This window comes from Antechinus flavipes, chromosome 1 (genome assembly GCF_016432865.1).
Source record: "Antechinus flavipes isolate AdamAnt ecotype Samford, QLD, Australia chromosome 1, AdamAnt_v2, whole genome shotgun sequence".
Lineage (NCBI taxonomy): Eukaryota > Metazoa > Chordata > Mammalia > Dasyuromorphia > Dasyuridae > Antechinus > Antechinus flavipes.
The window spans coordinates 538,238,685-538,256,135 of record NC_067398.1 but is presented as its reverse complement, the minus strand read 5'-3'; the positions used below and the strand labels follow the sequence as shown (position 1 = coordinate 538,256,135).

General features: G+C 34.6%; 1 protein-coding gene across 4 annotated transcripts in view; it reads right to left on the bottom strand.

The window, feature by feature from the left end:
* Positions 1-14,891, bottom strand: part of DCDC2 (doublecortin domain containing 2) — a 204,081-nt gene extending 189,190 nt beyond the window's left edge. For 2 of the 4 annotated variants that reach the window (XM_051970613.1, XM_051970610.1), the window contains exons 1-2: positions 14,510-14,889; positions 10,257-10,311 (exon numbers count right to left, since the gene is read on the bottom strand). In XM_051970613.1, the coding sequence (XP_051826573.1) occupies positions 10,257-10,311; positions 14,510-14,802 (348 nt within the window). In that variant the 5' untranslated portion in view covers positions 14,803-14,889. Of the gene's footprint in view, positions 1-10,256; positions 10,312-14,509 lie in introns of all 4 variants that reach the window. The other 2 variants (XM_051970611.1, XM_051970612.1) reach the window with 2 other exon arrangements.
* Positions 14,892-17,451: the final 2,560 nt, after the last annotated feature.

Genomic DNA, 17,451 nt, shown 5'->3' with positions numbered 1-17,451 from the left:
TACTGAAATTCTACATAAAGTACAGTATCTTTTTTGATGCAGGCATAGCATGCTGGACTCTTATTCCAGCATCTTCCATACTTTCCAATCAATTCAAAAGTTCTTCAGAAAGACATTGAGCTTGTCCCTATTATTGCTTCTTCTGACCTCCATTTGAGCAGTTGCCTTGTGTGAGTCTGCTGTAAAATAGTCTTTTAAGCAAACATATTTTTTGGTATCTAAGCCTTAATGAAAGTTAAGATTAGAAGTAATGAGAGACTTCATTCCAGAAATGGGGACCAGCTTGTGCAAATGCAAAAGGTGGAAACAAGAATGTCTGCTTCAGGAAACAGTGAGTGGGCTAGTTTAGCTTAAACATAGATTAAAGAAGAGTAAAAATGAAGATCCAGACTAGAATAATCAAAATATTTAGCTTTCAAAAAGCAGGTTGATTCTCTTGTCAAAATATTTTTCACATTTATACATAGCATTCTTTGTATAATAATCTGGCCTTTTATCATGACAAAGATATTTTCACATTGTCTCCTTCCACTCTTTCTCCACCTGCCCCTCCCATCCACACAACTTTCATTCTTTATTATGGACAGCACATTGATATTTGAGCATTGTCAATAAAGCCAAGTAACAGCCCTTAAAATAAGACTTTTAAATTATTTGGAGTAGTGATGACCATTTTTAAAGGTTTTGCATACTTCCCAATTTTTTCCAAAAAATTCTAGAAGTAAAGGTAGTTAGCTTGAAAAACACATAATCTGGATAACTCCATGCTAACTGTAGACTTACTTAGGAATTTAACTATTTGGAAATGTCCCTTTGAACCCAGAATTCCAGAGCTGAAAGATTAGTGAGTTAAACCACATAGCCCCCATGCCTACCTACAGTCAAGTTAATAATTACATCCAATTTAATTTTTAGAATCTCAGACTCAAGAGAAAGTCTTTAAGTAGCATCCTTATGGTATGTTCTATTAGAATTTGCACATGATTATTAAAAAGAAATTAGACCTCTGTGAAGTTTTAATAATAAGATTAAAAATCACAAACCATTCTTCTGAAATTGTTTAGCAGCCTGAAATATAACCAAAGTTCAGTCAAAGTTTGCAAGGTAGGCAAAGATTCAAGATTTTCAGAACTCTGCCAACACTTCTCATCTTTCCTTCCTTCCCTATTTACTCCATACTCTCCCGTCAATTTTTATAACCCAAGGGGATGAAAATAATTCCCAAGTCTCCACAAATCAAAACACACAGCAGGGTTAATACATTCGTGGAGGGAAGTCTGATGGAAAAAGCATTCTGCCAACATGGGAACAGTTCAAAGGTGTCATATTTCACATTTTGCAGTGGTTTACTTGGCAGCTTGTAACTAGTATCAATATAACATGAAAAGAATTGATGCAAAAAACTCTGTGACCCCCATAAACTGTTAGGTTTAAGAAATCTGTGCACCTTGAGAAAAGGGGTTTTCAACCAGCTCATCTAGGAGCAAAAAGTAGGCAACAAAAAATTCAGACTCTAATGAACAGAAGAAGTCCAAAGATAATTCAAAATCTACCAATATGTATGGGTCACAAATGTGTTCATTCATTCAACAAACATTAAATCTAGTATGTTCAAGGCTGAAGCTGCATGGTAAAGTGGTTAGAGAGGTGACCTCTAAACCAGGAAGACAAAGATTTAAAATCTACCTCTAACACTTTATTAATATAATAAAGTCACTTTATGTCTCAAGACTTTAAGCAATTCTCTTAAGACTCTGTGGCAGAGAAGATACTGATCTGCATTAGTAAAGGTATCCTCATAATCACACCAGTCCCTATCTATTTGTTCAAGACCTTGTATTAGGTGCTGGAAGCACAAAGATTTTTTTTTTTAATGGTAGAGTTCCAACCCTCAATGAAAAATATCTTTTGAAAACGAGGTTTTCAGAAGACATAACTCATTTTCATGAGCTAATAATTCAATGGTTAAATTTTCTAGGCTCTTTTCCTTACTTGTGCTACCTATCTTTTTGCTTTTCAATAGTACCTCTACCAGTGAATGAGCTAAAGGAAAACAAAAGAAACTATTGAAAAATACAATAACTTTTTAAATGTAAGTAGTTTTAGAAGAGGTTGAAACTATTGACTAGTATTTGTGTTTCAGTTACCTATACTATCTTCTCCCCTCAGTCAAGACTAAACCAGCAATTATTTTTCATATAGCACCCAGAGTGCAACTTGAATGAGATAATCAATGTGAAAGCACATTCTAAACCTTAAAGCACTATATAAATGACAATAGAGTCTGTTTCACACTAATTCTATCATAAAAGGCTGGTTCTAATTCAGAATTACAACTGAAAAGCATCAGCCAGGAATTCAAAACAATTAATTATATAACAAAATAAAATTTCAACAGTACATTGCAAATATAGAGAGTAAATACATGTCATAATTATTCAACCATAACTAATTTAAAAGAGAAAAAACTAGCAATTTAACCTCTCAGGGCCCCAGGCAATTCTCTCTGGGGCTCTAAATTGCAGATTATGTGCAGGTCTTCTTTGGAGACTTCCTTCATTAGTAGGACCTAGTCCAAAAACCCAAAAAATAAAAAAAAATAAAAAATTAAACCTAATTTTACCCTCGTCTGAGAGAAACAAGTAGGAGGTAGTATTAAAAAGCCTTAAGGGTCTATTTCATAAATTCTGGTGTGAGGGGCATTATTTGAAACTGCCCACAGAACTAGAAGGGACTTCTAACATGATCTAGCCTCATCCTTCTCAGTTTTACAGAGAAAGAAAAGGTCTAGAAAAGGATCCTGTTGTTTAGTCATTTGTTGCCATATATGACTCTTTCTAATCCCTTTTAGGATTTTCTTGGCAAAGAAACTGACATGATTTGCTATTTCCTTCTTTAGTTCATTTGACAGATGAGGAAACTGAGGCAAACAGGGTTAAGTGATTTGCTCAGATGCCACAGCTAGTAAGTATCTGAGGACAAATTGGAACTCAAGTCTTCAAGACTCCAGATGTGGAATTCTATCCACTGCACCACCTCGAAGCCCCTAGAAAAGGCTTACAGCCTCATAGATTGAGAGTTTCAAGGGACCTTGCAGATCCTCCAGTACAACACTCTCATTTTACAGATAAAGAAGCTGTAGCCCAAAGACATGAAGTAATTTATCCAGAGTCACACAGATAATGTGTGATCAAACCAGAATTTGAATGTAGGTCTTAGTGTGATTTGTCCAAGATCACAGAGATAGTAAGTAATAGACCCAAGTCTTTAATTCAAGGAATATTTATTAAAGCATTTACTATGTGAAAGGTATTGCACTAAATGCTGAGGATTCACAAAAACAAAAACAAGCCTCGCTTGGAAGAAGCTTACCATTTCCTAGGCACATGATACATATGAGCACAGATAAGCAAATGCATTTGAACTGAGATCTTCTTACTCCCTTTTTATGATTCTTTCCACTGTACCATAATGCTTCCAACTCATAGCACAGAACTTAAGCTCCAGCATGTCCCACATTGTAATCTAGCCATATTTATAATAAACTGAAAGAGCAAAAGTTGAAAGGAGTCCTCAAGTCTGCAGAGTTGAAATCTACTAATGGTGAGATGCCATATAAAAAACTGACAGAGGCCAAGTCTTTTGAGCATGTAAAATCTAATTCATTTATAGCATTGATACAGATGTGTATCATCTTTCCAAATGCATGTTTATTTTTTTAATCTACTTTTTCTTCAATAGCCAAATATTATCTTTTAGACCAGTAATCTCTTAAATTCATGTAGTTTTTTCCTTTGTATCTTCCAGATCTTCACATCAAGCCAAAAGTGTTTGTTAAGTGCCTACCATGTGCAAGATACTGTGCTGGGTAAACAAAGAAAGAAAAAAAAGTCTCTGCTGAACAATGGCTCATACTTTAAAGGTAATCTAAAGTCTTCAACACTTCTCACTTCACTATAATATCAATGGATCTGTCATCTCATCAAGGTAGATGCAGATTTGGGGTAAGAGTAAGGAAAACAGTATCACTGTATTGTAGAATATATGGAGGCAGTGAGGCATAAAGTGTGAGAAGAATGGAAAGGGGAGACATCTAAACAACAAACAAGATTTTATATTTTTATTTCCTCTTCATGATTTTTTCCACTGTACCATGATGCTTCCAACTTGTAGTACAGAAGAACTTAGGCTCAAACAAGAGGAAAAAAGCCCACTCTCATGGGAAAACTTTGTCCAAATCCTCCCTTAAGTCTTCCATAGAGGCCTTCAAAAGGAGGCATGAGTACTAATGGAGAACACAAACTGACCCACTAGTTAAGCTTTGTTTTCATTATATCATCATCACATTTCATATTCCACTCATGCAATTCTGATGATATCCTTCATGCCCCTTTTGCTAGTTCACTAGTAATATATTACAGCCTACTTATGTGGCCACTAGATGCATCCCCATTGCTCTGTGGGTGGTCTAAAACATTACTATTTAAGTATGTTATTTCAGGTAACCATATATCATACTAAAATCTACAGCCTCTATAACAGTGATGTTACTTTTTGGATTAATGGTCTTTCTAAATGTAGCTTTAGAATCACATAACTGGTAGCATTCTAAACATTTTATAGAAATATGAATTTTAGAAAGATTGATTTTATAATCAGTAACAAATTGATTCACAGATTTAGAACTAAATGAGACAGGAAGAGATTATCATCAGGAGAGATGAAAGATAAGAATATGAACCAGAATAACATTAAATTTTGGAAGTAAAAAACTTGACTAGGAAATAGTAAGCAGTGTTCAGATGAACAAAGAAGAAGCTAATAGAAGATGTGCAGAAATCTAACAAAAAAAAAATCTAGAGAAAGAAACTAGTTGGAAGATTTGATTATATATAATCCAGATTATCTAAACAATGACCAAAAAGTATCTGGCCTTTTCAAGAATTCAATATTGATGGGGAAGATAGAGCAAGGAGAAAGACCTGGTTGCAAGAGTGGTGAGGAAGAACATGTAGTACTCCATCAATTTCCCATTCTCAGTCACTACAAAGAGCTGTTATAAATACTTTTGTACAAATAGATCATTTCCCCCTTTAAAATTTGTTCTTTGTCCCACTGCTTTTTACTGTTAATCTTTCCTTTCTAGAATGGAAGCTCTTTGGGGCCCATCAATTGGGGAACAGTTGAACAAGCTATGCTATATGATCGTGATAGAATATTATACTCCTTTTAGGATCACATATAAAATCTGTTTGGTGTTTAAAGTCTTTCAAACCCCTCCCAGAACACACACACACACACACACACACACACATACACATACACACACACACACACACACACACACACACACACACACATACACACACACCTCTTTTTGGTCATATTTTATATCTCACCCCTTCCACATACTTTGCAATGCAGTGATATTTTTATCCTTGTTGTTCAACCATTCATTTATGTCCAACATTTCATGAGCCTGTGGACCATACTATCCATGGAGTTTTCTTGCAAAGATATTGAAGTGGTTATTTCCTTCACTAGGAGATTAAGGAAAGCAAAATTTAAGTGATTTGTTTAGGGTCACACAGCTAGGTCTGAAATCAGATTTAAACTTCAGTCTTCCTGACTCCAGGACTAGTACTCTATCAACTGAGTCACTTGGCAGCCTCCTTAGCAAAAAGAGATTAAATGGCATGCCCAATCTCACAAACTTAGTATGTGTCTGAGGCTAAATTTGAACTCAAATCTTCCTTACTCAAAGGTAAATTCTTTTTCGATGGTACAACCTGGCTGTCTCCTTCCTACTATCAAATAAGACACTCTATCTTCTGACTCAGGGCATTTTGATTGGCTGTTTTCTATGCCTAGAATTCTCTCTTCACATCTGCCTCCTGTCTTCCTTCAAGTTTCTAATTTAAGTTTCATTTCTTCAATTTTCATAACTATGGAAACCAAATAAATGCCTATCCATTTTTCACATTTTTGACTCAGAAAAACCTCTACTATATCCCAAAGAGCAAAAATTCCACTTCCCACAAGAAGCCTTTCATAATCCCCCTTGATTCTGGCACCTTCCCACTATTCTCCACTTTATCTTATGAAGCCTTGTTTATACTTAATTGTTTGCATGTTGTCTCATTCAATAGGCTGCCTTTCCTGAGAGCAGGAACTGTGTTGGGGAGGCAGGGGGCAAAGGGGAGGGGAGGGATTGCTTTTCTTTATATCCTCAGTGAGCAGTACTTAATATAAAAAATATAATATAAAAGTATTTAATATAAAAATATTGTCAAACTTAATATAAGTTTACTTAATGATATCAGAGATAAGTCTATTAGACTACTGACTCAATTCAATTCAACTGAACAAATATTATTAATATATTAATAAACATCTAAATATTTATTAATGCCCACTTGTTATATATATATGACTATACAATTTTATTTATTAAAAATATTATCAAGTTCTTACCACATGCAAGGCACTATGTTAGACATCATAAATAAGGTCAGTTTTTGAAAAGTAAACAGAAGGGTACTCTGTTGATTTTTTTTCCTACTTCTCCCTCTTCAGGCTAGGAGAAACCATTCCAAAATAATCTTCCTGTTCTTTTCTAATACTCTTTTCCTTGTCCTCTCCATTCCTATTTTTCTTTCTTTTCTCATATCCTTTTCCCATCCCTAAATGTCAGCTATGTAAGTTGATGAGATCAAGTTTGGCATACAAGAATGATTTTCAATTCTTTCTCTCTCCTTTCTAACAGCAGAAAAGAAAACTTGTAGACTCTTCAATATTCTTTACAACCCAACTATATTGAATATTCAGAACAATCCATAACTACAAAAGAATTTAACAAAGGTCAATGTGAAATTGGCAATTCAGACTTTAAAAGTCTGCATGGTTATGAGTTTTAAAGGGTATAAATTCTTGAACATTATCCTCTTTATTTATTTAAATTATTTAAAAGAGCAACCATATTGGACAACGTTCTTTCTTCTCAAAGATTAATCACAGTCCTTTGCTACTAAGTTAACTCCAGGCTGGAAAAAATAGTATATTGTAGTAAAACTATTTTGGGAGAGTGATTGAGGATGATCCTAAGTGGTCATCTATGAGTGTATGAAAAAGACTGCCTGTGAAGTTCCAATCAAAGCTACAAGGATTTGGGGAATGGAGCACATCCCATAAACCATATTAGGTTACTGCTTGCCACAGTAAAATGTCATCAGATTAGCTATCTTTAAGTATTTGAAGGGCAATCCATTCAAATCAAGATTTTACTGGGATGATTTGTATCCAGAGGAAAAAGTAGGAAAAATTGGTAGAAATTTACAAATACATTTAGGTCTGCTATAAAGTACCTGAAAAATCACAATTTTCCAGAAGCTAAATGAGCTGCTCAGGGAAGGAGAGAAAAGAGAGAAATGGTGGTAGCTTATTTCCTCCAACACACTAGAGGTCTTCAAGTAATACCATTCTTCAGGTATGGAAAAGACAAGATGATTTCTGAAATCTGTTCCAATTCTGACATTATGTGATTCCATGAAAATAATAATTCCCTCTACAAAAGTTTTTTCTGTCGGGTCATCTAGCAGTCAAAATATATCTTTCCATTAAAACAATGTTGTAAATGGTGGTTAAATTCCAAGGATAGCCCACAAAAGTTTATCTAACCTATAATGTATCTAAAACACAAGAGCATTACAATATATGGTGTATTATAGCTCAATATATGATATTATATGTTAACATAGTATTTTACAGTATAATATATATTTTGTTACAGTATATCATACTAAAACAGTATACACATCAGAGTTATTATATATTAGCATTACATAGCAATATATTATAGTACATAAATAACTTAGAAGCAAAATGGAACAATGGATAAAGACCCAGATAGGTCTGAAATACTGGGCTTTAAATCCTACCTCTGACATATACTAGCTGTTTGACCCTGGGAAAATTACATAACTTCTCAATGCCCTGGGCAACTGTCTTTAGGACTATAAATTGCACATCTAATCTGATATGATAGAAGTTCTTCTCCTGAATTTCCTAAACTGATAAAATCCCAGATCTAGTGAAAGATAGATAGAAGAATAGATGAATGGATGGCTAGATATGTGTAAGTATTTATGTATTTGAATACATACACACAAAAACTTAACCATCTTTTAAGACAATGTTTCTTTTAGAAAATAATCTTCATTTGGGGCAGCAAGGTGGTACAGTAGATAAAGCACCAGCCCTGAAGTCAGGAGGACCTGAGTTCAAATGTGGTCTCAAATTTTGGGCAAGTCACTTAACCCCAATTGCCTCAGTAAAAAAAAAAAGAAGAAGAAAATATCTTCATTTTTCTATAGTCCTAACAATGAAAGCCTTGATACCCTTTCCCATAGTTATCTCTTATTGCCAAATCTAAAGGTCTTTTTTTGAAACTCATCTTTCTTAACCTCTTTGCAGCCTATGACACTGTTGATCAACATTAGAAGATATATTCATACATTAGAAGGTCAGTTTATATATTAGGAGATATATATATCTGCTAAATATACACACACACACACACACACATATATATATATATACAATGTCTTTCCTAAATATGAATGTATGCACCTACACACACATATATAAACTGTGACAAGTCAACAATAAAGAATAAAGACTAACTGATGATCCCAATAAGAAAGAACAATAAACATACACTAATTAGGATTTTTGCTTCTGCTTCTATTACTAAGGATAATTAGCAACATGGCTTGTTTTTATTAAATACATCAGAATCCAAAGTAATTGATGTTTAAATTTTACAAGATTGCTTGAATTTTATAGTTTTATATTTCACAGGAGGAATCCATGCTCCCTCAACTTTCTTACATTGACACCTATAAACAAGTCATCCAATCCATCTTAAGGTAACAAATAACTATCTTTCACTAAAGAATTAGGATCTTCAAAAATTTATTAATTTTCATTCTGCTACAGACAAATGATACTGAGTTTTTAGTTTTGATGTAGGCATAACATCAAAATGTATACTTTGATCTACTTGAAACTATGTCACTTTCATGAACAATAAGTTTAACAAACATTAAAAATCATATTTTAAAATGTTATTGAAACACTCATTACTTTTTAAAATTACATAGCAAATTAAAATATTGGTTATTTGTAAAGTTGTATTTAGGAATAGCATATGTACAAATAATTTCAGTAATGAAGTACATTCTTCCCCCCAATTTTTCAGATACTATATATTTAATTATATTCCTTTAGCAATAAAGCTTATATGTACATGATATGTGAGAAAAGAGTATTCTCCTGAGGAATGCTAAAAGGATGTTACAAATCTTTGTGTGTGTGTTGTTCCCTTAATAATGTGACAAACCCAAAGATGTTGTTTCTTACACATAGTAAAAGTGTGAAGGAAAAGTTTTAGTTATTGAACAGAATTCTGGAAAAGGTCAAAACTTTGACTAGACTTTTCTTTTAATCCATATTGTCATAAGTAAAGTGATGAAAACTTTTCCACAGAGTTCCCAAAGTCCTACTGAGATTTCAGAGGAGTTTAGAACCTTAATTGTGCTTGCTAACTACAGTTTGTTCCAAATCCTCAAAGAAGGCTTTAGCTTAATTAAAATTCAACTTTGTCATTTTCATTAAAACCTAGGAAAATTTTCTATATTTCTAAAAGAAAGTCCAGTGAAGCAGATAGGACTGAGAGGCTACTTTTTAAAGTTGATCAAGAAGATAAGCATAAAGCACAAAAGTAAAGGAATGAAGTCAAAATAGAAAGCAACTCTATAGGTTTAATAATCCTTCAATCTTATTCACCTAGATATTCCCTTTAGCACTCATGATTTCCAGTGGGATTTTTGCTATTCCAACTGGGTTCTCTTTCTTATCATATCATCCCGGAATAAGTGAATTGTTTAGGGAAATAAAGGTGCAAGAGAAATAGGATTTTGTGTCAAGATTCAGAATCCCTTCTATTTTACATCAAAAATTCCTAAGAATTTCACCACAAGAAATAGGCAATGGGTACACAATGCCCATTGCTACTATTATTAGATATTGCTTCATATCTGAAGTAGGAAATGAATTGTTTAAAAGCTTTAAAAATGAGTATGATATAAAATAAAGATCCCTTTCAAAATATGAACTAGTGTCTTTGTTTTTTTAAAATGTCAAAGAGGCAACAGTATTAATTCAGATTTTAAAAAATTTAAATTTAGTGTAATTACCTCTGAATTAACAACTTCCATTGATCTTTTCTTTGGTTCTCCAATGTCCAGATAGCTGAAAAATAGATAAAGATCACTTTTATAACATTTGAATGAGATAATTAGTATATGTTAACAATTAATGAAAATACAACAAATACAATAACAACAGATATACATCTTTGGCAACCAAAGAACTGTTAAAAATTGAAATAACAAGTCATATCTAAAAATTCATATTTTTTTAAAAAGCTAGTGGCAAGAAATGCTTTCCACATTATTGATCAGAATTCGATAATTTCTTCTCTAAGTTTCAAGAGGTGAGAAAAAAAGAGACACTTTTATTAAAGAACTTTAACTATTCAATAGGTTAAATACCAATCCATCTGGGATTGTTCAGGTATAATCAGAGAGGGATGGATTAGGTGATCTCTAGAGGTCCCTATTTTTCTATTACAGCTGGATTGTACTGGATTTATCTTTTTAAGCCTGTTCTATCATTTTAAGTAACTTCTAGAACAATACATATATAATAGATGCTCAATAAATATTTGTTGCAGTAAATTCATCCAATACTAAATGTTTATATTATTTTCTCCATATCATTTAACTTTTTATCATACTACTCTTTCACCAAAGGAGGATACACATTTCCTTTTCTGTCTAAATATTAATTCAAAAACATTTAAACAAAAAAATTTTTAAGGTCCCTTATATTAAAATGTACATATGAAAATAAGCAACTCTCTCATTGCTTATTTAGACTGAGTAAGCAAGTATGTCATCTTTCATACCTGAGAGGTTATTCTGTACTCCTAAACTTCAGGAAACACCGCATGTTATGCTCCACTCTTTCCCTATCCTTCATCTAGTCTAGAACTTTTTTAGCTACCAGATACAGCAAACTTATTTCTATAGAATCACTAAGTATGGTGACAGAGAGACAGACAATTCTGACTATTTAAAACATCAATCTCTTGTAAAAATATAATTTCTCAATATCTTTTAATAATAACTGACATTCATGTTACCTTATAATTCACTAATCTCTTAACATAAATTATTTCCTTTGAATCTCAGAAAAACTCTGAGATAGATATAATAATTCCCATTTTATAGATGGAGAAACTGAAACTCATTTGAACTCAGGTCTTCCAGATGCCTCATATAGCCTTCTATATGCTATGCAATGTTGTCTCACTGTATCTATAATAAACAGGTTCCTAGAATTTTGTTTGGGCTCCAAAAGCAAAACTCTAGGAATCTATTAGTAAAATCATAAAATCTGGGTATAAGACATTCCAGGATGAAAGTTCCTTACTTTCATTTTAAAAAATACATTAGCATTGCTCCTTCTCTCCATTATCTCTCTACTCGCTTCTCTTCTCCATATATATATATATATATATATATAAAACTGGCCCTGAATGAATGACAACATGGACTTTTTCTGGGTTTCCTTCTGCTAATTCATTTCATAAACCCACAAGTTCACATTTTTAAAAAAGTAAACATTTAATTCCATTAGGATGTTATGATTATAATAGAAATTCATATTTCTAGCATAAATGCAAATAAATTATCAATCAGCCCAAGAAAAACTCATAAATAACTGTATATTCAGTAATTGGTATTAGCTATAAATTGGAAGCAGAAATAAATGTTCTGGTCTCCCAGTACTTTAATATTTTATTTTACAAGCATAACAATAATAACTAATATTGTTTTATCACTGAAGTTTACAAAATAATAGATATAAAGATATAGATAAAGCTTATTTAATCCTCACAGCAATCTTATAATGTGGGTGCTACTATCTTCCCCATTTTAATCATAAGGAAACTGAGGCTGAGAAGGTAAGGTACTTGTCCAGTTAGTAAGTGCCTGAAGGATTTGAACTCAGTCCTTCTTAAATGAAAGCATCACACCATCAATTCTATCACACTTAACTGCCTAACATAAACTTCTTGTAATATATAGTTTGCATCTATTGTGATTTGTAGTAACTATTTGGACTAGAGTAATATTTGTTTTTATCTTTTGATTTGAAGAGTCCAAGTAGCCAAAGGAGATTAATTAAAAAATTCTAAGTGATTGTTTCTGGATTGTTGTTTTTTGGGGGGACAGGGGTGTATGGTTGGTATCTATATCCCTAGTACTGGAGCACAGTACTGGGAAACATAGTACACAATTGATTAACTGATAGATTTCCAAATATTGAAACAGAATGTTATTCCTTCTGAAAATGTGCTCAACATAAAAATTATCATGTAGTGGAAAGAGTGATGAATTCAACGTCATTTGGTCTGCTTTTATATGCCAGTTTTACCATTTACACCATATGTGACCTTAGTCAAATTAATAAACATATGTAAAATGAAAGATTTGATAACTTCTAAAGTCTTTTCTAATTTCTGAATCTCTATTATCCTATTAATGTAAGATAAACATGACATATTCAGTGTTGGATATGTTACCAAGCGAAAAAAAGAATCACAAACTGGAATCTTACAGTTTTTCTACTAAAGTGGATGCACTAAAGTGGAATAAAAGCTCCTACTAGGAGATCTGCTGTTGCTGTTTGTTTGTTTATTTGATTGTCCTTCATTCTGGAAAAGGACTGTGACATGTAAATGAACTAGATTTAAGTGAGGGGAGTCTGTGCAAAGTCACCAGTCTCACTTTATCCTCTGGAATCATTTGGGTCCAGAGGCAAGATACAGATGAGGATGATTGGAGATGGTTCTGCATGCAGTGAGAAACCTTGGCCTTTTTAAGCTAAGGTCTTTAACAGGTCTTAGTTTGACTGAAGCAACACCTATTCAGTTTCAATTTTGGTCAGAAATCTATGAGAGTCTTTTCCTTCCAGGTCAATTTTTTTTTAAACTAAGAGATCAGAAATTAATTGGAGACCCAACTCTACCAACTATACCAAGGGGGAATCACTTCCTTTTTGAGTTTCACATCTTTCTCTTGATCTATGACTTAGATCCTCTATTCAAGTCCTCTCCAGTTCTTATTCTATGATCCTGTGATCTGACAGTTCTAACATGGGTGACGTAAAATCTATATCTGAAGAGATACATAACTAAAATTTATTGCAAGAAAGTTAATTTTGATTGGTTTATTTCAAGATGGAAGAAAGGAGTTTACTTTTCACTTTCCACAAAAATAAACCCAAGGACTGACTATTTCTTTGGTCTGAACTCAGATAAATTCAATAATAGAAGAAGGAAAAACCTGGACATCTTCATTAGTATTTGAAGAGAGAGGATTATTCTTTTAAAAATTATTTATATTTCAAGATTATGGGGATAACACTATATTTTGAATCAGAGGCAGTATGATATAGTAGAAATGATATTGACTGAGGAATTAGAAGAATGGATTTCAATCCTGTTTCTGACATTTAGGAACTATATGAAAGGAAAATCCCTCATCCTCTTAAAAAAAAAAAAAAAAAAGAACAAAAACAAAAATGAGGAGGTTAAATTAGAACACCTCTGACATTCCTTTCAGCTCTGGATCTATGATCCTATGTCCTTGGGTCAAACTTAACCACTTATCCATTCAATCAAACTAATGATTTTGGATTAGCTACAACTTCATTACTTCTCCATCTTCTCATCTATACAAAAAGGGACAATAATATGAACCCCCAAGTAGTTTTTATGAAGTTCAAGTGTAAATAATATATTCTTGATGACATTTGTTAAATAAAATATTTCTTTAATTTAACAGTGTATATAAAGAATTTTGTAATTGTAACAAGTTGTAGAAACATTAGGCATTAATGCTTATAATATTTCTCCCACAGTATGGTATGTCATAAAGTCTCCCCTTAAACAAAAAGTAATTGATTTTAAAGAACATTTTTAAAAAATAAGATAAGTAACAAAGAAAAATAAATAGAATCCAAAATGTTGGAGCATCAAATCAGACATTCAAATTGCTAGATTATTATAATTGCTTCTCATTCTTGTTCTGTATCGTTCCAAAGAACTGTGTTTTACTTTATGCCCAAACTTGAAGCCCATTTATAACGCTGATACACCTCCCTTGTGAATTCCTTTCTCCATTAATTCTTTCCTTCAATCCTATTAACTTTACCATGAACGTTCAACACAAACATCAATTAGTATAAATTACCTCTGTCGCACTCTATAGAACTGTAGGACTATGAACTATATGAACTATGAAAAGCCCAATTTGGCATTTCCTAAACCAACCATATAAACAAAATATATAAGTAGTCCATGGCAAATATGACTCACTTGAGTTTCTTGAAGGCTTCCAGGCCCCCTGCCACGTAGTTCCCCCCACTCTGAATCTGGTCTAGCTTCCGAATTCGGTGGCCTGCCCGAGGGGTATAGATGTTTCGGACAGCTCCAAAGGGGGCCTGAACCCCACCTGTCACCTCCTTCAGAAAGACATCAAAACTGGACACCTTTTTTTCATGGATGACCACCCTGCGTCCAGCAAAGAAAGGGTCCCCATTGCGATACACCAGTACACTCTTCACTACTGGCTGAGTCAGGCAGTTGGATCTTGTACTGGTGCTGCTCATCTTCTACCACAGGACCACCTCCTTCCTGCTTCTTTCCTTTTTTGCTGGCTGGCTTCTTAGCAGCTGTCAGAGCCTCAGGCACAGTCTACAGCTATATTTCTATACCAACGAGTTCTTCGGAAGTCTATGACAAATACATACATATACTGAATCAACTACTGTTGGGATAAAGAGATGTAAAACTATCTGGTATACACAATGTATAGATTGACTGTGCAGATTACAGGATTTAACGAAGGTATTTTAACTATGCACCATAATCTATATCAATCAGCATATATATGTCCTCTCTATAGATATGCATACACATAAATTTAACCAAATAAAAGCACATATATATTTACTCTTATATGAGCCAGAAAGCTTTGTATCATATTAAATATGTATGTCAAATACATTTTGTACCTTCTTAAACATGTGTGTGTGTGTGTGTGTGTGTGTGTGTGTAAAACAAAGAAGAAATATGTTGTGCATATGCCCCAAAAAAGGCTATGTGCAAAACGGTATGTTTCATAAAGGGGACATGGTAAGATTGAGGAGGCAACTAGAAATACTATAAAAAACAAAGTTTTAGAACCTATTTCTGTTACTCCTCTCAGGCACTTTTATTCTCTCCTTGCTCCCTCCTTGCTGCCAACTCCAAAAAGTTTAAGGCAATAAAGGTCCTTGACTGCAACCCCTAAGACGCCTTGCTTCCTCCCCGTTGCTAACTCCAAAAAGTTTCAGGCAACTGCAACCCCCAGGATTCCTCTTTCTCTCTGCAGCACTGTGCAAGGAGGCACAAGGCGCATCGCCAGGTAGAAAAAAGGGAAAAAAAGAGGAGCTGTAGCAAGAACTTCCTTTTCCCCTCCCACTCTTGATCTGCAACAATCTTCTAGCCCATGGCTTCCCTGCTCCCAGCACAAGCAGCAGACACAAGTGCATTATTTGAATAGGCAAACATCAGAGTACACCAGTTCCCAGGGCTGAGTGAGGCGATGTGAGGTGATTAAAGGGAGCCCAAGTAGAAAGGACTACATACCGACACTTGCTTGGCGCGAGAGACTGCAACCAGGTGCAACTGAGTCTTCAGCTTAACCTGGCAAGTGGGCCTTGTTCTGGTGCTCCCCGCCAGGCGGCGGCGGCAGTAGCGGCTAGAGAAGCTACTGCTGCAGGTGGCTGTTCCCCGGGAATTAGACGCACGCGGGGTCGTGGGCTGGTTCTCTCAAGCTCGGGTGACTGCTGGGCTGGAGTCGGGAGAGCGGCTCGCGCCGCTGCTACGCTAGCACACTAGTGCGGCGGGCAGGCGATGGACTTCTGTGCTGGTGCTGTTCCTACTGCTGTTACGGCTACTCCAGCACGAGGGCTGTCTACACCCATGGGGGAACGGAGTTGTTATTTTCTGCTGTTTCCATAGCAACCGCAGCCACGCGCAGAGAGCGGAGTCCGCAAACTATACCCGGTGGCGTGCTTGGGTCCCCAGGGAGGGTTAGGGAGACACGTATTCTGCTTGTACATTTGTCCCGTGGCCTATCAGAGAGACACGGGTTCTGGAGAGGCGAAGTATAGGGCACTTGGAAGTTTTCCTGTCTCATCAATCAGTCTACAAGGATGCATTGAGCACGAACTTTGTGCCTATCACTGTTAGCTATTAGGAAAACAGAAGATGGACAAGAGATGAATTGAGCTGGAAGCTATTTTAGAGATCATCTAATCAATCTTTCTTTATATATGGGGGACACAAACTTAATAAGTAAAAAGTGAGATGGACACGAGATGCAGAAAGACTGTTTGAACGTCACCAATGAGGGAATTTGTTTTGCAAATTTATTACAAAGTTGTGGGGTAGGGATGTTTGTTTTTCAATTGGGGTAAGGGAAATGTGAAAAGAAATAAAATTTTTATTTAAAAAAAAAAGTGACTTACTAAAAGTCACTTAGGTATTAAGTAGGAGAGCGGCCCCAATCCACTCACACAGTTTACACTATTGCATCACACCTGGGTATTTGTTTTCCTGTGCAATTAGATTAGGCTTTGTAGGGGTGCTGAAGGGCAGTCACAAATTTCTTGGGATAGGTTAGGCAAGAAAGAAACTATTTTCCACAGTATGTAACTTTCTACTTAAAGAAAATAGAAAAAAGCATAAATATAAAAACAGAAAAACTACTCCAGTCTTATTTCTGCCATCGGATGCTGGAATATAAATGACTGACGTTTATTCTTGGGGAGCTTTACCATGCAGTAATCTGAATGTGTAAAAGTACTGTATGGCATCACAAAAGTCAGCTGACTTGAAAATTGTTCTTTTTAGTTGGGAAATGGGAGCAGTTTGTGAATTGGTTGGTTGATTGAATGAATGTGAAACATTCATTGAAGGGAATGAGCAAATAGATACAGTACTTGACTTGAAGTGAAGAGACCTGGATTTGAATCCAGTTTCACATGATTTTCTTCAGCTAAGTAACAAGCCAACAACAATAACAACTAGCATTTATATAGTGCTTTAAAGTTTTGCAAAGTGCTTCACAACTATTATATTATTTTATACGCACAACCCTAAAAGGTGAGTGCTATTATTATCTCCATTTTACAGTTGAGGAAACTAAGGCTAATAGGGGTTAATGACTTGCCCAGGGTCACATAGCCAATAAATATGTATGGTTGGATTTG